This window comes from Phocoena sinus, chromosome 12, assembly GCF_008692025.1.
Source record: "Phocoena sinus isolate mPhoSin1 chromosome 12, mPhoSin1.pri, whole genome shotgun sequence".
Classification (NCBI taxonomy): domain Eukaryota; kingdom Metazoa; phylum Chordata; class Mammalia; order Artiodactyla; family Phocoenidae; genus Phocoena; species Phocoena sinus.
Window position 1 is genome coordinate 38242941 of NC_045774.1, and position 21801 is coordinate 38264741.

The following is a 21801-nucleotide window of genomic DNA, read 5'->3' on the forward strand; positions in this document are numbered from 1 at the left end:
ATTCATAGTATGTCACAACTCTTCATGTATTTAGCAGTTAAGGGTAATACACATTCTGAATGCAAAAAGATTGATTTATAAACATGTACTGTAATCCTTAGACACTACTTAAAATAAAAGCCTTTTCAATAATGTATTTTCTCCCAAACTGTCATCTCTGTACTGCACTCCCCATATCCTTGCCTTGGCTTAACTGTAGCTAAAATTTTCCTTAAAGGCCACACTTGCCCACAGATTTCAGTCCAACTACCTACTTCTCTGCTCCAATGCTCAACTATTGACATGGCTCCAGAGAACTCAAAAATAGTCCTGTGGTGGAGATCCAATCCAAGGAATAGGGTTTTAGAAGGATGTCATGGCCAGCCCCAGTTCTACCCCCTTGCAGTTAGGTATGACCAAGAATTAGGTTCTCACCATGGAGTAGAAGCAGCGGTGCTCCATGCTACTTCCAGCCTTAACCCATATAGCCTTGCAAGCCTTTGCCAGCTGGAGTATCAAGAACCAGAACAATCATGGAAGCCACATAAAGATGACAGAGCTGCCATTATAGATGCGCCCTAACCTGGAACTGTTAACCTGAGAGGAATACGTTTCTATTTTTATTTTAGAGGAGGTGTATTTGGAACTCTTTTTGTTTTTCCCTTTTTGATTACACTAACTAATATAAATGGATTTGTTACTGCAAACTATGGTCTATAAACCTCGCTGGCCTCTCAGTAGAACGCTGCACTTCTTAAGAAGCTGCCTCTCTCTTTACTTCTGCAGCCTTTCGAAACCTTTAGAACTTTCTTCAAGATGTCATTCTAACCTCTAACCCTTTGTTTCTCAGCAGATGACATTGGCTCACAGAGAAAATAATGCCATCAGGCATGAATTCCTTTCATTTTTCCCCTTTCATAAGTCAAAAATTATCCATATTTGTCCCATTTTAATTATTTTTACTTTACCAAGAATTTTATTTCTTTTCAAAAGTACTGTCCACATGAGCTCTAACTTTACACTTCCATTTGCTTGAAGATTTTTCTGTATTCCTTAACTTCCCTCTCTCCTAGATCATTAATCACTCCTCCCTCATTCCTGTATTCCTTCCTTTAAAGGAAAATATGATTGAAGCTTTCTGATGTTAAAAAAAACTCCTACTGTACCTAGTGTCCCCCTCTAATTCCTAATCCATTTCACTCCTTTGCTTTTTATATAAGCTTCTTTGAAGTATATTCTAGATTCTCTTTTCATTTTATGATTTCTCATTTGCCCCATATTCTGTAATCTGGCTTCTATTTCTAAGGCTTGTTTGAAATGGTCTTAAGGAAGCTGTAATCATCACTGTTGTTGACCAGTATCTCTAAAAGGTAAATTTGATTATTTCATGTTCTTGCTTAAAATACTTCAGTGTCATACTAAATTAGAGTTAAGTCCAAAAATCTTAGTATGGCTTATAAGACACTTAAGTATCTGGCTCTTTTTTATTCTCTTGTTTTTTCTTGTGGAGCTCCCTTCTAAGTACCCTGTGAAGGGATTACTGAAGTATTTAAAGTTCATTATGTTTAAACCTTTATAATATTTTTGGAGTTGTTCCCTCTTCTTGGAAAGTATTCATATGTCCTCAATTGATCATTTATTTAAATAATTTCTTACGCTTTAAGACCCAATTCTAGTATTTCTTACTCTTAAAGCCTTTCCTGTTTCATTGAAACTCCTTTTCTGTCATCCAATGCAGTGTTTACTGTACTTAGAACTTACCAGTCTGCATTATAATTTTTGGTATACTGTTTTTACTCTCCTACTAGACTGTGAGTTCCTTGAAGACAAAACCTTGTATTGCTTATCTTGATATCACTAGAACCTAGCCTAGTGCTGAGGACACAGTAAAGAGTGTGTGTGTGTGTGTGTGTGTGGGGAGAGAGAGAGAGAGAGAGAGAGAGTGCACAATGGAAGTAATGAGTATGTTATTTCCTTATAAGTAAGCTCGCAAAGTTAGTGACTCTAGTTGGTATTCAGTTGTGATATACAGGTATAACAGATTATATCATTGATAATGCAAAACATCAAAATGTAAAGAACAAGAAGATGATATTGTGAATTTTTTCAAAATTAGCAAATAGAAATATCCATTTATATTATTTTTAGAGAAAAATTTGTATCTAAGAACTGATCAGCAAATAATTTATCTTTTATAAGAAAAGTATTGATGCTTTTATAAGAAAACAAAAAAAACATAAATCATAAATTGCTTTTGAATAGCAACCAGGACCACAGAGTGAAGGTCATGTGTGATAGACTACAGAGCAGCGAGCAGTAGTCTGAATTATGGACTCCACAGGGGCCACCCACTACGGGATGTTGTCAGTCCTCATAAAGAGGACAGTGGTAGTGGACAGAAGCCAGCTCTTCAGAGAAAGGAGTCTTGAAGAACAAAGGAGCATCCATTGCCTTTCTCAATTGAAGACTGGATTGATGTAGGCAAATTTATGAGAGAAATGTTTGACAGAGCCAAATGTGTGTGAAGCCTGATATTGGAGACTCAGCTATTCATGAGTCAGGGTTAAAGAGAGGAAAGTTTTTTAATTGCACTGGAAGGCCTTTTGTCATTTGAAACGAACTGGATTACACAGTTCCTAAATAATCAGTTGGTAAAGCCAAACTTATGGAATGGCTTTCAGCCTTTGGTTAAAGCAGTGGGCACAGGCCAGTTAGAGAAAGTAATGAGTACAGAAGGAGATTTTCCATGGCACAAACAGAACACAAAACAATTTAAAATAAAGTGAACAGCAAAGCTGAGATCAAGTAAGATTACTGAACTAATAGTTCAATTGAGGCTTTTCTTGTGATTCCGAAGACTGTTTATCAAGTGAGCTTCAGAGGAATTTCTAGGTCATGTGATGGGATTTCAAGGTCAGATGAAAGTAAATACAATCCAGTGGTCCCTAAGTTCACTTTCAATGATCCTAGTTTCTTCTATACTTGTTCATTCTAAAGTTTAATAAGCCAGTATTTATTCTTTCCATACCTAGTTTGTTTTCGCTGTTTTTCTTCGCCTACAAAGTTAAAAGAAAGGATTTCTCTTTTGTATATTTCCCCTGTAAGGTACTTCAACCAAGGCAGTATAACAGTAGCTGCCCCCCTTTTTTCCTAAAAGCATTCTAGTTGGTTATTTATTTTTGTCTTCTATTAAAATGAACCTGAAAACTTAGACACACATAAAAGTTATACCTATCACTATTTTAAGATCCAAGGAATGGGCACTTTCTATCCTAATTAAATACCCATAAATTTACTTCCACTCAGTTTAAACATATAATATTGTACACATTTCTTACTGTTTTATTTCTGTTTAACACCAGTTTAGGTATAGGCTTTTCAAGTATAAGCTGTTCATGTCTGTAAATTAATAAACAGAAGATCTTGAGAAGTAACCCTAAAACTTCACTTTGTTTCAAAAATCCCTAGTCCTTGAAAAATAGGTGATGATAAATAGCTATTTATCTCTATTTATATCTCTCCTCACTGCTCTATAAAAAACACAAATTGGCACTGAACAAAACAATGTAGTATGGTCTTAAAATATTTTTTTTTTAATTTTGTTTTATGATTTTTTTTGGTGGAAACCAAAAATCATCAAAAAACTTCTTGCCTCCTGAATATTTTTACATTCTGAAATTCAGTTTGGATGAAAATATCTTGTTCATAGTCAAATATAGAATATGTCTTACTGATTGTTAGTTTATGATAATAGTTGACAGAGCAGCCAGATTTTTTTTTTAATGCTCTAAGAATGAATGTGTTTGGCTGCTAACTTGAATATTTAGAATATCTAGAGAAAATCACAAGGCGTAATGATCAGTATAATCAGGTTGGAGAAGCGGCTTGGACAAAATGAAACATTTTCTAGGAGAACAAGCTTTCATGGTTTGTCATTGACTTATAAAGACCAGGCCAGTTAATAATGCACACAGGAACAAGTGTCCCTATATGCAAAACCAGGATAAGCCTATCTGTGCTGATCCTACAGCAATGTGAAAGTACATCAGAAGCTATCACTGAGAGGAGAGAACCACCACTTTTAGGTCATTTTGAAAGATTCCAGTGAACTGGTGTTCCTTTAAAGTGAATACCTGTTTAAAATGAAGAAGACCAAAAACATGAAGAAAGGCAAATGTATTATTTGTAATATTTTGTTCTTTGTCCTGAAGAATGAGATGTGTAGTCTTAGAAGAATGTCAGTTGCTTCACTTCGGAAAGCTTCTCAGAGTTCCATTTGAAACACAAAGACAGTTTATGAATTGGGTTTCAAATAATTTGAAAGAGTTCTAGTAACTTTTCAAAATGAGAAATATACTGATTTCTTAATGTCTAAGAAAATTCATAAACTCATCCAATAAATGGGTTAAAACTTGTTATCCTATAAACATGTTTAGCTAGAATATTTTTACTCTTCGTTTTCCTTCTAGTCTGTATGACATGAAATTAGTGATTGGGAATTTAAGAGTAACATCAATCACTGGTCTTGCTCTCTAGTCTTGTTTCAACTTTTTAATGTAAGTTCTTAATGAGTTACATAAGGAATTACTATTTCATCAGTTAACTACAGTGGAAGACTATGAAAGTTAATGCCAAATTGAGATTCAAAGCACAATGATTTCTTCAAATTGGAAGCACTGTGGTGATATTGAATGGAGATGCCTTTGGGGGCAAAGTGAGGAGAGCTCTGCTTTTGGGGGCTCTTCTTCCCCACCTTAAAAAGTAGGCACCAACCCAGGGCTCCAGGGGGTTGCTGCTAGGAGTTTGCATCTTTCCATCCATTGGTGGACCTAATTTTTCGTGGTCCTCCCTTTGCCTACAAATGGCATTGTCTGTAACAAAGTCTCACTTCTCTGGAAAAATATCAGACTTGTAGTCAAAAGCCCCAAGCCCAGCCCTAGGTGTAGAATCTTGTATAAATCATGAGAGTTACCCGGAATTATTTCCTCTTTTGTGAATTAAGATTGCTAACTTCCTAACCCAGTTATTCAGCTGGTATATGAGCACTTCCTATTGTAGGAATTGTGGCAGCAAATACAGAGCTGCCAACACGTAGGCAAAGGAAATAGCTGTTGTAGCACTCTCCTGAGTCTCAAATATTAAAACAACATATGTGACTTTGTTTTCTGATCTCTGAAGTACCATGCAAATTCAAGAGGTTCTGACAATCAAAGCCAGAAAGTTAAGGCTAAAAGTTTAAACCACAAACATTTGTTAGGTTGAATATGAGAGTAAAATAAAAGGTAAGTGTAGTCAACCCCTGATTATTCACAGATTGGCTAGAGTGTGTGATTATCAATGCCCTTTGATACTCCTCCTTCTAACTGCCAGCTATTGAATATTTCTCTGCTCATTAACACCTGTCTAGTAGTGGGAAGGTGAAATGCTAATCAGCCAATTGGCTAATTGTTAGCTGCTATGATCCTTTTTATTTTATTTTTTTGAAGTTGAAATAGAGAAAAGTTGAAATCTTTTACTAAAATATGAGCTGTAGGCTTCCAAACTTTATGCCACCTTCCCTTTCTTTTACTTCATAGATAAATTCAGGTACTTCGTTTTCATGAAAGTTTTTAAAAGAATGAAGAATCTAGTAATTCATCAGTTCTCAAGTGTCAATATAACTTCACATTATATATTTCTTATTAGCCAGTGTTTGGACGATCTTAATCTCCTACAGGAAAGCCTTAGGATTTAATAATTGCCACTTTAAGTGTAGCCCAATATAAATAACTGCACTTGCCAAATGGATTTAGACCAATAGGGAATCAACTTGGAGAAAATGACAAGACTACCCTCCCCTTTGCCTTGGGTAGACATTACAGGATCCTCCCCACACCAAATAAGGGGATGAGGAATGTTTTGAGCTTTAAGGGCACTAAGAATAAATCTGAGCTATCACGGATAAGATTACTTTCAACTCTTTATTTCATGTTTTCTGTCATAGACCCCCAAATCTGTAATTATCTTAGGGAAACTGTAGGGGCTTAGACGGTACTTTCTGGTTCCTTTGCCTTTTCTTGGCCTATCTCTCTTTGGGGCTGGAGAGCTGGTGTGTGTGTGTTTCCCTTAGAGTGCCAAAAAAAAAAAAAGTGCTGAAGAGTCCTAGGGAGATGAAGCTATTTTTGTTCGAAGCTGATACTTCTGCCTGAGCCACAAGTGCTGCTTGGAAAGGGCTCAGGTTGTTTCCAGGGGGGGAGAACTCTGCAGAGAAGAGACAAAGTTCAACAGGACAACAAAGGAGCAGCAGAAACAGCCAGGAAAAGGAAGAGCCCTCACGCTTTCACACAGAGCCCCCTATCAGAGTTCTCCAAACCTAAATTATTCTGCAAAGGGCCACTTGACCGGAATTTTTGCCTGCCTTTTCCTTTCTCCAACCACCATGGCTGAGATCACGGCTGAAGGTATTGCTAGCATTTTCCAATAGTATCAACTAGGAAAACAAAAAAGAAAAAGGTGGAAATTGACAGTCCCATTGATGGTCAATATGTCCTCTTAAAATGTTGCTTTTAGATAGTTATCTTGATGGATGATTCTATATGGGATCAAAGAAATGGGTTTGGGAGCTGAGAGGCTGTCAGATGTGTGTGTTGGGGAGTGAAAAGAAGTTTCTCTGAAATTTTGCATGTGGAAACTGCTATTTGTGATGCCAAAGGCCCCACTAGTTAACAGTTGTCACCCATACCTCTATAAATAGCTATGGTCATGCAATGTTAGGGCTGATATCTTACCTAGCAAAAATTACAAGGTTTGCATGCAAGGCTGGAGACCACGATGAACTTAAAATGTTGCATTTAATGTTGAAATTTAGAGAACTGATTTTGAGCATTTTGCTTTATGACATATCAAATTGGAGATCTTAAATTTGTTTTCCTTTCTAACTCGAGTATATAAATATGCACACACACACATATAAGATTTATATACCTAAAAATTTTGTATGTATGTTGGTGGGTATTCAGAGACAAGGTTTGGAATTGCACAAAATCACTTTAAATCAGTATGGTTTTAAAAATAGAGTAATTAAGCTTTTGATTCTGATTCTTTTCATGCACTCATGTCTTTTACCTCTATGTGATGAATCTATATTAAATATTTTCTGTTTTCATGCTTATTCTGAAAAGCTATATGCTTTTCTGTTTTAAAACTTATTCTAAAAAGGTATGTACCACACCTTAAAACATTTTTATTATTCGACCATGATAGCAATCATTTTGCCCAAATATAATATATGCAAAATATATGTACATATATAATTATATATATATATTTTGCTATCTTTAAGACAACTAAAGAGTTTTGAATTCAGGCACAATCCATTTCTAGCTGGGGTAAAAATTGGGGAGGTGGATCTAAAATTTGCTTCTGACAGCTGTAAGCAAATCAGACAGGTGGTGCTCTCCACAGCTTCCAAGTCTCATGCTGAGCTGGTTTGTTTTTAATCAGACAACTGAAAAAAGAGAATGTGTGGTTTTGGCTCTTTGGGTAGACATTAGTATGGGCATATGGTCATTTCACAGTTTAAGATTTTCAGTCACTACTTACAAAGAGAATTGTCTTACTTGCATCTTCCACTAAGAAATTTAGTCTAGTACCCCAAATTAATAGAAATAATTACTGAGAGATTTCTATGTATCAGGTATTTTGCTCAGGACCTTATGTGTGTGTACTTATTGAAACCTCACAGAATTCAATTAAGTTAGCATTATTATCTCCATTTTGCAAAAATAGAAACTGTAACTCTGTTATTTGGAGACTTGCTCAAAACCACAGCATTGCCAAGATTAGAAGCCAGCCCCCTTAAATCTAGCTTGTGTTTTTTCATTTCTCTAAGAGGATATCAGGTTTCCTCTTTAACAATTTTAGTTCAGAATTTGCTAACTAAATATAAATAGCATTTTTCTTATTCCTTAGATATGCTGCATCATGTGACCTTTAGATGGTCTTAAAGACAGCTATCTATAAAAATGTCTCACTTAGCCCTGCACAAGTTATTAAGATACCTGTGAATATGTTCCCTACCTCCGCATGGGCCGTGAACTGCCAGCTGATTCGGGTCACTTGGCCAAAACATTTTTCACTTGCCTGTGGATTATGCTCTGTAGACCTTCGCACTTGATTCATAAATGTTTTTACAGGAAAATTCCAGATTATGGAATAGAACTTATGTTTCTGTCTTCTCCCCGTGGAGAGTTTAAAGGGTGCTTGGAAGACCTCTTGTTGTCACCTCTAAAAAAAAATCATTGAATTAGTAATGAATTAAAAATGTAAAAACACCATCTAGTTCCCAGGTGATGGGCATTTCCTACTCCCTGGCCTTAACAGTTCATAGGATATATGTCATCTGAACATCGCATTAGTTATGTACTTTTTTCCTTTTCTGGAATGATTTATTAATCATATTCCTCAAATGATAATTAGACTGACAACTCAGATGAGCTTACCTTTTAAGGTTAGTACCACAGTCATTCTCTGTGTTCATCCAAAGTTTCTTGCATGCTGCTCTACTACACACCTTTCATTTTGACTCCATGATTCTTACTTTTTGTGCACCAGCTACAATAGCCTTCTTTCAGTCTTTTATAAGAGGTGTACTTTGTGCAAAGCCTTGGTACAAGTTGTTCCATCAACCTGGAATATTCTTTCCTCTCATCTGTTATATTTCTTTTGCTGCCACTTTTGGATACATTATTGAAATGTAAGCACTGCATCAGTAGCCTTAGACATATACTGATGATTCTTCTCATCCATTGATCACAAAGCAAGCAGACACCTTGTAGTACTTAAGACAGAGCTGGAGTAGCCCCTTAGAAAGCTTAAGTCCACTGTCCTCACCTCAATTTTATAAAACTGAAGGTCATGGAGATTATACAACTCTCTTGTGGTCACTGATAATTGGGGGAGGTCTGAGGATAGAGTTCATGTTTCTTGTGGTGCTTACTCAACTCTAATGCACGGCATATCTGTAAACCTTACTGAGTTCCTCACATAGATTTTCAGTGCATATTCCAAGCTGGCTTACTTCATCTGACAGAAGAAAGGAAGTAATGTTAGATATGGAATTGTGTTTCAGGTACAGAGCAACAGATGAACTAAAATTAGAACAAAGTTGAAACCCAAAGGACTTTAGGGAAACAATATCTTTGATTCTAGCTATGATAAATTAATAATTATAATGATAATAACCACTGATACTTATTCAGAAGACATTATATGTCAAATGTAACATGACCATTTAATCCTCAGGACAGCAAAATGAGATAGATACTTTTATTATTGCTATTTATGGAATAGGAAGCTGAGGTTTAGAGAGGTTAGAAATTTGCCTGAATTCACACAGCTATTTATGGTGTAGCTAGGATTCACACTCAGATCTCTGACTCCAGAGGCATGTTAAATACTTCCTTTTCCTGTGTGAGACTAATAGTCAGCCTGGTGTTAATTCAGAGGTTGGGAGAGACCTGTACTAGACCCCTGTTCTGGTTTGGCCCCTGCTACACTGGGTAGGTTAGATCAGGCCCCAGACTGGATCTGACTCAAACAGTGCTAAGGTTTAGAGTTATAAATAGCCTTCTGCCTTCTTTCCAGAGGCCCAGTTATTCCTAGACAAATGCCATAGTTAGCTTCCCCTTCTGAGGTTCATATGAACTTTGTCGACTACCAATTTCATCATCTATTTGACAGAATATATCACTATGTAAAAATACTTTTTGAGTAATTTTGATGACAGTAAAGTTTAGTTAATTCTTAATAGCTTTGTGAAAAACATGGAGACTTTTTAAAAAGTTGGTAAAATAGATAATGTTTTCAAATTGCCAATTAACTAACACACAGTCAAATTATGTTTTACAATAACATTCATATAATTGTGTTCTCTGGGTACAGCTACCTCCAGAATATAGGAAAATACAAATTTTTCTGCAATAGATTCAAGTTGGTAGAGAGCTTATATACAATTAAATTAGCATTTACTAGAATACGTACTTAAAGGAAATTTTTTTTCAAGTTAGAGAAGGGATATCAAACTCTCAACTTCTAAACTGTTATACAACCTCAGGGTTCAGAAGGGTTATTGTACTTTGTAAGGAATTCTTTCCTATTAGTTTAACCACATTTTACTGCTTCTGTCACAAACATTTGAGAGGGTTTGACGTTCAAAATTTAGAGCGAAAATGGTCATTTAGTTTATGTACTGCTCTGCTTTGTGTAAGAGTACCCATTGTTGCTCTCAATAAAAAAAAAATTAAAAATTCACAGCCAGAATGTTTAATAACTATGCACACGAGTTAGATAACCCAGAGCAACAGATGATGAAATTAAGACCAGGAGAAGATGCAACCTCCATATCTGTGTTTATCTTGCCAAAACCAGAAGTGGCTACTCTGGCCTAAGTGGAGATGACTTGGGGGTGGGGGAGAAGAAAGAGGATGAAGCACTAGATTCAAAGCTTAATCACTTCTGGGTTATGTTCTCCTGATCAAGAGAAGCAATGACTACATACAGAATATCATTTTTAGTCCCAGGAACACATTTTAAAATTGACATTGACAAGCCAGTACATTCAGAAGAGGAGAACCATGATGGTAAGAGGCACAGTAAAATGAAAAGACTTGTGCTCAGGTCCTTTAAGATTGGATTTTCTCATTATGTAGCACTAGAGGGCAATGCAAATACCCATGGGTAAAAGTCTGGAAGCCACAAAAAGGCAAAATGTTGGTGAAATGTAAGGCAAAACATAACCAACCATTGAAATGATATCTAGGGCTTCCCTGGTGGCGCAATGGTTAAGAATCCTCTTGCCAATGCAGGGCACATGGGTTCGAGCCCTGGTCCGGGAAGATCCCATATGCCGCGGAGGAACTAAGCCCGCGTGCCACAGCTACTGAAGCCTGCACTCCACAGCCCACGTGTCTTGAGTCCATGCTCTGCAATGAAGAGTAGCCCCCTTTTGCCACCACTAGAGAAAGCCCACACGCAGCAATGAAGACCCAACGCAGCCAAAAATAAAATAAATAAATTTATTTAAAAAAGAAAGAAATGATATCTAGAACTGGCTCTTCTGACTCAAAACAAAACAGGGAAAAAAGCAAAAGAAAAATAGAAAAGAAAACCAATGAAAGAAAAATAACACCACCTTGGATTTTCAAGCAATAGAAGGATGAGGACTGTGTTACAAACTACACCATATTATGCAGTCAGCAAAATCCAGGCTATGGTAACCTCTACAGCACTAACAACCCAGTTCCTTCAAATAAGTTACTAGGAACATAAGGAGATGCCAAGGAATCCTGTGGATGAAAAGAAACATTAGAACAGAGCAACCCATTACAAGGTATAGAATTGTTAGATCATGATTCAAACAAACTTTAAAACATCTATGAAAAGGGGGCTTCCCTGGTGGCGCAGTGGTTGAGAGTCCGCCTGCCGATGCAGGGGACACCGGTTCGTGCCCCGGTCCAGGAAGATCCCACATGCCATGGAGCGGCTGGGCCCGTGAGCCATGGGCGCTGAGCCTGCGCGACCGGAGCCTGTGCTCCACAACAGGAGAAGCCACAACAGTGAGAGGCCTGCGTACCGCAAAAAACAAAAAAATCTATGAAATAATTGGAAATTTAATAGACTCTGGATGTTAGATGATATTAATAAATTATCATATTTATGGTGGGATAATAATCTTGTGGTTATATTTTTATTTTTTTAATAGAATGATTTATTATCTTTTTGAAAAATAACAGCATGTTCCAAAATGAACATATATGTTTCTAACAAGCAAACACATTTTCAATTTATTTATATTTTGTCAAGATTTGACAAGACTTCTTATTTGGCAGAATAAGTTCAAATAATGTCAAAAGAAAGATTTTAGCCAGATTCTTATATTCTTTTTTTTTTGAATTTTATTCTATTTATTTTTTTATACAGCAGGTTCTTATTAGTTATCCATTTTATACATACTAGTATATATATGTGGTTATATTTTAAAACTGCTTATTATTTGGACATACACATACTCAAATATGAATGAGATGATATGCTTGAAATTTACTTCTACAGAGTATGCCAGAGAATAAAGTAGATGAGGTGTGGGTGGGGTAGGATTGGCCAGGAATTGATTACATTGGAACTGATGGTGGGTACATGGAATTTCATTATAATTTTCTGTCTACTTCTGCAAATATTCAAGCTTCTCCATAATAGTTAGAAAGGAAAAGAATAGAGCTGAAGTTTTTAGTGAAGTAAATAACTTAAAGAAAAAAAGTTCTTGTAATACATGTAAGGTCAGTGACTCTACTGGCCACCAAATTTATTCATAAGTGCAAATTACCCCCTAATTGAACAGTCTGTAGTTATTGAAATGGAAACCAAAAAATGCTCATATTAGACAGAGGGGTCCAGAAATCTACATTTCTAACAACAGACCAGGAAATAATGATTTTCAAATATGTTCATTATAATGTGGGAATCTGTTGCTTAGTTTCATAACATTTCTCAATATTATTAGTGACATTAATTGGAGAAATTAGTGAGCAACAGATCATTTTTGAGATGGTCCATGTGAAAACCTGAGGAAAAATTAAAAACCTAAGGAGTCAACATGATGCAAGAAAACCAGTCCTAAAAGTTGCTATGGTCAGGAACATCATGTTTATTATCAGGGTCTTAAGTGCCAAAGTCTTGTAAGAATATGTCTTTTAAATAACACAGAAATTCTGAAAGGCTGAAAGGCAGATATTACATAAACCTGATCAGACCGACTCTAAACATCATCTTCTTTACTGGTCAAGTTGAATTTAGAAAAGAGAAGAAAGAGTGTGAAAACCAGTGAATTATATAGTTAATTAAAAATAAGGGAGAAAAAGTAGTGCAGAACTGAGGGAAGTCAGCATTAAAATAATTAAAGGCAGTGTGATAAAGTAGGAAGTGTGTAGAGTTTCAAGTCAGAAATCCTGTTTAAGCACTAACTTCACTACTTAACCATAGGTGGTCTGGGGGGGGGGGACATACACTAGTTGGCTAACCTCGGTTAATAGTGAATAATATGACCAGAGGAAATTTTCCAACTTTTACACGGTTGTGCTAATTGGCAAATTATATATATTTTTTAGCTGTTCAAAGCATCCATGATGCAAAATAGGTAGTGAAAGTGGACAGAAAGTATATCTTTGTAGTGTTAGCTCTAGTTGGGTTTCATTACGAAGCTTTTCCGTATAGCTTTTCCTTTCCTTCCTTTTGTTATTATTTGTAATATTGACTCTTTCGCCCTCCCCCCAGCCCATCCCTAAGCACACAGTACCCATGGAAAATGTTTTGTTAGCTTAAATACTTCTTAATTTTTTTCCTATTTGTTTCTGGTCATCACTGGGACTGTAATTTAAAAATCATTCTACTTTTACAATACAAAAATGAATTGAGGCTATTCCAGCTATTATTCTAAAGGCTTAGGAATCCTTAGAGAGTTAAAGCCTCCAATGCTATTTGCATTAATTTTTAATCAGTTAACAATGTTAAAGATGAGAGAAACCTAAAATGGTACAACTAAGCAATTTTAAAATCATCTCCAGGGCTTCCCTGGTGGCGCAGTGGTTGAGAGTCTGCCTGCCGACGCAGGGGACACGGGTTCGTGCCCCGGTCCGGGAAGATCCCACATGCTGCGGAGCGGCTGGGCCCGTGAGCCATGGCCGCTGGGCCTGCGCATCCGTAGCCTGTGCTCCGCAATGGGAGAGGCCACAACAGTGAGAGGCCTGCGTATCGCAAAAAAAAAAAAAAAAAAAAAAAAAAAAAAAATCATTAAAATCATCTCCATTGACCTTTGGGTTGAATATATCAGTTTGAAAGAAAATGCATAGATAGTTTAGATTTTCCAGCTAAGTTCTTGGTTTTATATTTACAGAGTTTAAAGCATTATTATTTTCTTTTATTCCTTCAAATAAAAAGAAACCCTTTGGGGACATGCTTAATGTATTTTAAAAATTTATGTTATCTAAAGTAACACATTTAGAAAGAGCAAATTAGGGGGAAAACTTCATCTGGTGACTATGCATTAACATCATACAATAATTCCAAGTTTATGGAGTTTAGGTTCTATTCAACTTAAAAGTTCTAGGAAGATCCATCAAAGTTAAGTTTTTTGCTCTCCCCAGTTCCTATTTTCTCTGGATAATATGAATACCATGCATAATTTCTGATAGAAAGCACTTATTTGAATGTCACATAAAAATGTATTGCCCCAAGTGAGGGTTATGCAGAGATAGATGAACTTGCTCGTCCAAAATGATAGTATTTTCCATCTTCAAAGGAAGTTGAAAAGAATATCCTTGGCAGATGTGTAATGAATAAAGTCCTGCTTCTCTCTCTACAAGTTATGCTCTCAAAGATCAAACATCTCCACATCTCTGTGCCCGAAGTCAAGCTGTCAAAGGCTCATGGAATTTATGATTTTGAGAGATCCTTTGGGATGTAAATGAGCTGTTTCCTCCTAAACCACAGAGTCTGTCTCTCTTATAAAGTAGTTGAATATTACATTTAAATATATATCGTTTAGATAGTTTCTAACTTAGTTTCTGTGACGGGCTGCGGCATGTGGTCTTTCCTTAAACAAGTTAAAGATACAATCTTTTAACCTAGAAGAACAAAGATAATTATTGTTTGGCAACCTGCTTTGTACAGGGGAAACTTGGTTTGTTTTTCACACAGCGTGAGGCTAGAACTCACTCTGATAGACCTGTTTTATCCTTGCTACTCATTTGTTGCATCATTTCCTCTCCGTGACACAGGTTACTGAAACGTTGAGAAAAATTAAAGAAAGAAAGAGCTCTTAATATTTAAAATTTTGTTTTAAAAATGTTCGAGGGCATTAGTGAGCTTGCGGATGTGAAAGAATCCGTTTCCGCTTATTTATACTACTATCAAAATACATTTTTAGCAAGGTTTCCTTGGAAAATTTATTGTTGCCTTTTAAAATAAAATCATCATGTGATTAAGAGAATTTTCTGTTTGTGGTAGACATTTGATACAATGTCACGACAAAAATGGCAAATGTTAAGTGACACTTTGACATTCAGCGCTAGAGCTATTATTTTTGTCTGTGGTTATTCTTATTTAACTTATGTATAATTGCCTGGGGGAAAAAGAGTGTACTATAAAATCTATAAGTTACCATAGGATGGTAAAACTCCATGCTTATGAATTTAAATCTGTAGAAGTATTAGGGGTTGCATTTAGAGAAAAGCAAACAAAGTACATTCATTTGAAATATAACAAAATTTTAGACTCCGTGGTATTAACTATCAACCTATAAGTAGATGTATAAAGCAGTAGGTCATATCGAAAGCTCAGTTGTAGTTGATATTTTAGCACATATTACATACCAGGCTGAATGCCAGACAATGGGGACATGAAGAAGAATAACACAAGGTCACTGACTCTAATATGGTAGATTAAAAAACAAGCAGGAAAGAGAAAAACTAAGAGTAGACAGATTTAAAAACATATGACTTCAGTAAGGATTTATGAATGATGAGTGTTTAATTTGGTTTAACAAAGTCATGCTATTGTTCATATATCTTATGATTAGTGAGCACACATTGAAACTTGCTGACAATAACTTTAGAATGGTAGTGTCCTGTTCTTGACTCTGATCATTTACGGTGCACATGCCGTTGTTGGGAAGGTGAAATGGCTGGCCAAGAGGTAAGGAGATCAGGAGTAGGTTTGCTCAATGTAGAGCTGAAGAAAAAAAGAAATGGGTGGTAGTTGAGAATTAGTGGTTTGTGGGATGAAACCCTAGGATGACCAAGGTGTGGAGTTACCTGGCTAAGAAATTTGGTAAAAATCCTCTGTTTTTGTTAAGGGACACTATTGCTATAGTATTGAAAAAGTTGGATGTCTCACGTGCCTGATTTATTTTAAACTAGTTGTTTATTTTGATCCCTGTTTTTGGGGTTTTTTTCTCACCTATTTAAGTGTTCTCCCACTGTTTGTATTTCCATTGTTGCTTTTGATCCTCAAACACTCCACTTTGAGCTTAGTTTGTATTTATGGAGCCCTATTTCCAGTTCACGAAGAAATAATGAGATAATGCTAATTGTGAGACCAGTATTCACTAAATAAGTTTCTTCAGGGTAATAATGAGAAATCAGCTATAAAGAATTAATTCTATGATCAGTGTTGTTCTAAGTACTATAAGAACTAGTGTTAATAGGCCGGTGGTCTTGTCAAAGTGTCTTATAAGGCCAATGAATTAAACACTGAAGCGAGGCAAGAGGGTTTTAAAGATGTTAGGGAAAAGCTTTTTTCAAGGAAAAGATAAGGAGACATGATCCTTAGTCCGAGGTTCAGAAGATGTGACCAGGAATCTTTAATCTAGATATAACTAGATTGAAGCAATAAGTTCACAGAAACCTTTAGAAACTTTGTTCATAGTGACTGGAAGAGTTGTATTAGAAATAATATTATAGTTTTGAAAGTTGCCAGATCATTTTGGCTATCTCTTGAATTAGGTAGACAGGTTTAACTACTAAGTTTCTGCCCAGTCTCTCTAGATTTGAAATGTCTTGCAGGTCTTGGCTAGAATGATTCTAGCATGGGTCCCTATCTTTGAGTGACACAGGCTGTCAGTACCCAGGTGTTTTGGAACAGGATATTTTGTCTTTGTCCCATCACTCTGTTATTCACCTGTGGATGCAGAGGGGCAAAACTGCTGATATCTTGAAGGATGTTCATTCATTTAAGAAGTACTTACTTGTATATATTTGGGGTATCTTTGTTAGGTCTGAGGGTGAAATGTGAAATATATATAAATCTAGTGCTCAAGGAAAGATGAAATAATTGTATAAGAAACTATGTGATACAAGTTCGGAAGTTCTAAGTTGCCTAAAGGAAGTACAGATAAAATTATAAATATAAAAATTGTGAGATAGATTTTTTGGTTTCTTATTCAAATTTAAAGTAGATAATATTTACATATATGAAACAGCTACAGAATAAATTAATAGATAACAAATAAACAAATTAGGGTTATGAGATATGATTATCAGGGAAATCTGAGAAGCAAGAGAATAGATGGACTTGGTTGACCAGGGACTGTTAAAAAGAAGTAGAATTTAACTTAAAACTTGAAAGATCTTTCTAAATGAAAGGACAGGAACATAAAAGAAAAGCAAATAATGAAGTTTTTCACCAAAATCCCTAGATGCTAATAGTCCCAGGTTAATTTATTTAACAAACAATTATTTGATATATTTTCATTAAATTAACATCTTGCCCTCATGATCTATGCTGGGGAATCAAAGCTGGAGAAGACACACTCTACTGACATTTGGGGCAGGAAAAGCCTCTCCCAGACACTGCAGGACAATTACCATACAGTAGCACCCCTCACCATAATTTTGACTGAACAAATAATCCCAAACATTTTCCAATAGAGATGCTAAACCACACCCCAGTTAACAACAAACAAGAATCTAAGACAAAAGTGAGCAAAGGTGCTAATAGTTGTGAAGGAGCTAGCATCAAAGTACTCAATTATGAGAAATTCCTGGCTTAGTTATCTTCCAATTTTATACAGAAGATTCTTTTTAGGTCAATATAAAGGATTTGCATTGCTAGGAAGGTTTTCTTAATAGTCTTTAATCAGTTACCAGCTAAGAGTTATTATATCAATATTAAAGATAGCCATCTTGTTCAATGATTAGAAAGTTATTTGGAATAGGATGAAATCCTTTCTGAAAAGGAATTATGTTTGGTTGCCTTGATTTGCTATTTGTAATTCTATAGTAGAAAGATAAAAACAGGATAATTTTAAGGAAGTGTGGGGCAAAGAGATTCACAAATTAAATGCAATAACACAATTTCCCCTTGAGAAAAATCAGTGAAAGGTGATGGCTTATTTTGTGTGTCCTTGAGCTAATGAGTTGAGAAATGACAGCATAATTTGAGGAGAGGCACAGGTGGAAGCAGCTCTAATGGGTAAACTGAAAGTCAGTACTTTGCAAATTGCCTCATATAGTTTAACAGAAGCTAAATTATAAACTTGAGGGTGGATTGCATTTTTTTACCTGATAGTCACCCTACATTGTGGCATATTGAATTCTGAGTTTGCTTAGGGACCTCCGATGTTTTTTTAATCCTTTGCTACACTACCAAAAGGGCAAATGTGTCTTCTAATCATGTAGGAACTCAAAATTATGTTGTTACATAACACTGATCTAGAAGCCAAAATGCACAAGAGCACTATCTACAGGTGAATAAATAATTACGTAACTGTGGCAATTTTTTTTAAACACCTTTATTAGAGTATAATTGCTTTACAATGGTGTGTTAGTTTCTGCTTTATAACAAAGTGAATCAGCTATACATATACATATATCCCCATATCTCCTCCCTCTTGCGACTCCCTCCCACCCTCCCTATCCCACCGCTCTAGGTGGTCACAAAGCACGGAGCTGATCTCCCTGTGCTATGCTGTTGCTTCCCACTAGCTATCTATTTTACATTTGGTAGTGTATATATGTCCATGCCACTCTCTCACTTCGTCCCAGCTTCCCCTTCCCCCTCCCCGTGTCCTCAAGTGCATTCTCTGTGTCTGCGTCTTTATTCCTGTCCTGCCCCTACATTCTTCAGAACCATTTTTTTTTCTTTAGATTCCATGTATATGTGTTGGCATACAGTATTTGTTTTTCTCTTTCTGACTTAATTTTTTGAAAAATATTGTTCCACTTGGTTTTCAAAAGACACGCCATCTCATCCATTCAGCGTGAAAAGAAATAACATGAGTCATCACAGTTTTTTAAATGTTTTTAATTTTTTCTTTAAAATTCTTTTGTAAAATATACACACGGAAAGCTGCATAAATCATATATGTTTATATAACATTTACTAAACATTAATGGAGTTGACATCCACAAAACCAACACCCAGATCAGAAAACAATACTGCCATCACCTCTGAAGCATAGTCCAATCTGCCCACCAATAGACTGACTCTCACTGGCTTTGCTTCCCAGTCAAGACATCTATTTCTCCAGCCCTTCTCCCATAAGGAAAAACTATTCTTACTCTTTTAATAAAAATCTTCTTGCTTTGCTTTATAGTTTTATAACCTCCACATCTATAAACAATATAATTTAGTTCTGCCATGTTTGTTCTTTGCATAAATGAAACCCCACAGCATGTGTTATTCTGTGTCTTGCTGCCTTAATTCAACACTGTTTGTATGACTCATCTGTTTTGTTGTATGTAGCTGTACTTTATGTTATTCTTCTTGCTGCACAGTATTCCACTGTATGAATGTCATAATTTATTTATCCATTGGAATTTTTTAAATTTGGTGCTTTTATGGGCAATACTGCTATGATCATTTCTCTTTTTTTAGTTTTATTATGCTGTGGTTCTACTGACAATGTATATTTATTTCATGGCACTATGCTCTGTGATGAAAAGGTGAATTAGGCATGAAGAAGATACCTTGTTCACTCAAATTGTGTAGCATGTGTATTATCATTTAGCTTATCAAATTCTATTATTATCTAACTGAAAAACATAGAGAAAGGATGACCTCAATGGGCATCTACTAGAAATGTCCCAGCTTGTTTTTCAGAAGAAATTGACCTAGTCCTATGAGATATATATGATGGGTATTTGGAGGAGCAGGGAGAGAATAAGTAGAATATAAGGACTTCTCAGAGATAAAGAAGTAATCCCCTAAAGATGATGTGGTACATATTTACAATGGAATACTACTCAGCCATGAAAAAGAATGAAATAATTCCATCTGCAGCAACATGAATGCAACTAGAGATTATCATACAAAGTGAAGTAAGGCAGAAAGAGAAAGACAAATATCGTATGATACCACTTATATGTGGAATCTAAAAGATGACACAAGTGAACCTATCTATGAAACAAATAGAATCAGGGATGTAGAGAATAGACCGGTGGTTGCCAAGGGGGAGGTGGGTGGGAGAGGGTAGGAGTGGGAGTTTGGGATTAGCAAATGCAAGCTGGTATATATAGAACGGATAAACAACAAGGTCCTACTGTATAGAACAGGGAACTATATTCAACATCCTGTGATAAGCTATAATGGAAAAGAATATGAAAAAGAATGTATATATATGTATAACTGAGTCACTTTGCTGTACGGCAGTAATTAACACAACATTGTAGTTCAACTATACTTCAATAAAAAATAAATTAAAATTTTAAAAAAGAACTAATCTCCAATGTATCTGAGGCTGTACAAGCAGCAACTCAAGAATTATCATTTAGACCTGGCATAACCTGGCATAAAAAATATTCAAAAATATTTCTTGAATATTATGTCTCCTCATTGCCAATCGTTGTGCTTGGAGCTGGGCCAGTAACAACAAAAAATAGTCCCTGTTTTCCCAGAGTTTATGCTGACATAGAAAACTTATGTCATGACCAGAATACTCATCCTCACCAGGTTCTGCATGTTGATCTCCTTGCTGGCACTGGTGAGGATGACGAAATTCTTGCTGGTTGGGCTCCCTTTTTCTAGGATTCCTGGTACATTCCTATTCATGGACTCAAGCTTTAGTTAGTCTTTAATGACATTTATTCAGATATTGCTATTTTTCACATTCAGGCAAGACTTAAGTTTCCAGTTCTACTCTTCCTGCTTTTAGATCAGGACCTCCTGTCTTTAAAGGTAGTCTGCTTCAGAGATTTAATTTTATCCATTTCATGTTCATTTTGTCATCTGAAACTCTCAAAAATGCTTAAAAAGTGTACTGGTTGTGGCCAGGGAATTTAAGCAACTTTCAGTGTTTAAGATACAATACTTCGCTCTACTAAGCAGGCCTAAGCGACACTTTTTATTGAGAAATGCTCACAAAATGTCTACTGATAAAGAGTAGAGAGAATATTAGTTATGGTATGCAAAATAATGGCCCTCAAAGGTATCCATGCCCTAATCCCCAGAACTTGTGAACATGTATTTAACGGGGCAAAAGGGAATTTGCAGGTGTGATTAAATTAGGGACCTGGAGATAAAGAGATTATCCTGTATTATCTGGGTGGGTCTAATCTAATCATATGAGTTCTTGAAAGTGGAGAATCTTTCCTGGTTGTGGTCAGAGGGATATGTGATGTTAAGACTTGACCAGCCACTGTTGGCTTTCAAGATGGAGGAAGAGGCCATGAGCCAAGGAATGTGGTAGCCTGTAGAAGCCAGGGAGTGTAAGGAGATGAATTCTTCCTGAGAGCCTCCACAAAGGAATGTAGCCCTGCAAACACCTGGACTTTAGCCCCTGGAGACTCATGATGGACTTCTGTGACACAAAACCCTATGATAATAAAGTTGTGTTATTTTAAGCCACTGAGTTTATGGTCATTTATTATGGCAGCCGTAGAAACCTAATATACTGTGTTTATCTGATTACTGCAACTCTCTCTTATGCACTAAGAGACACATTTTCAGAAGGCTTATAAAAAACTGACATAGAATAACCGCAAATTTTTTTCCACAAGAATTTTTTATAAAAGTCCCTTTTTAAATTAAAAAAATAGGTCTCCCTTTTGTATAAGAAACCTGAGGCTAAAAAGGAGCCCTCTTTCCAAGGTTACAGAACTCATTATTGGGACAATTAACAATTGTTAATGACTAACTGGCTTATTTCTGATAATGACTAACTGGCTTATTCTTTCTGTAGAAATGTATGCTGACTTTCCTTCCAATAAATGGAGTTTTCTAGTAAGTAATATTTTCCCTCTAATAATCAGCAAATATAGAGAGGCACTTCATTTTGGTTCATATTTTTCAGAA

The 21801-nt window shown here is 36.0% G+C and overlaps 1 protein-coding gene across 1 annotated transcript in view; it reads left to right on the forward strand.

Annotated features, from left to right (window-relative positions):
• Positions 1-6133: 6133 nt before the first annotated feature.
• TRDN (triadin) overlaps positions 6134-21801 on the forward strand; it is a 167708-nt gene continuing 152040 nt past the window's right edge. The window contains exon 1 of the mRNA XM_032650860.1: positions 6134-6419. Within this exon, the coding sequence (XP_032506751.1) occupies positions 6398-6419 (22 nt within the window). The 5' untranslated portion in view covers positions 6134-6397. The remainder of the gene's footprint in view (positions 6420-21801) is intronic.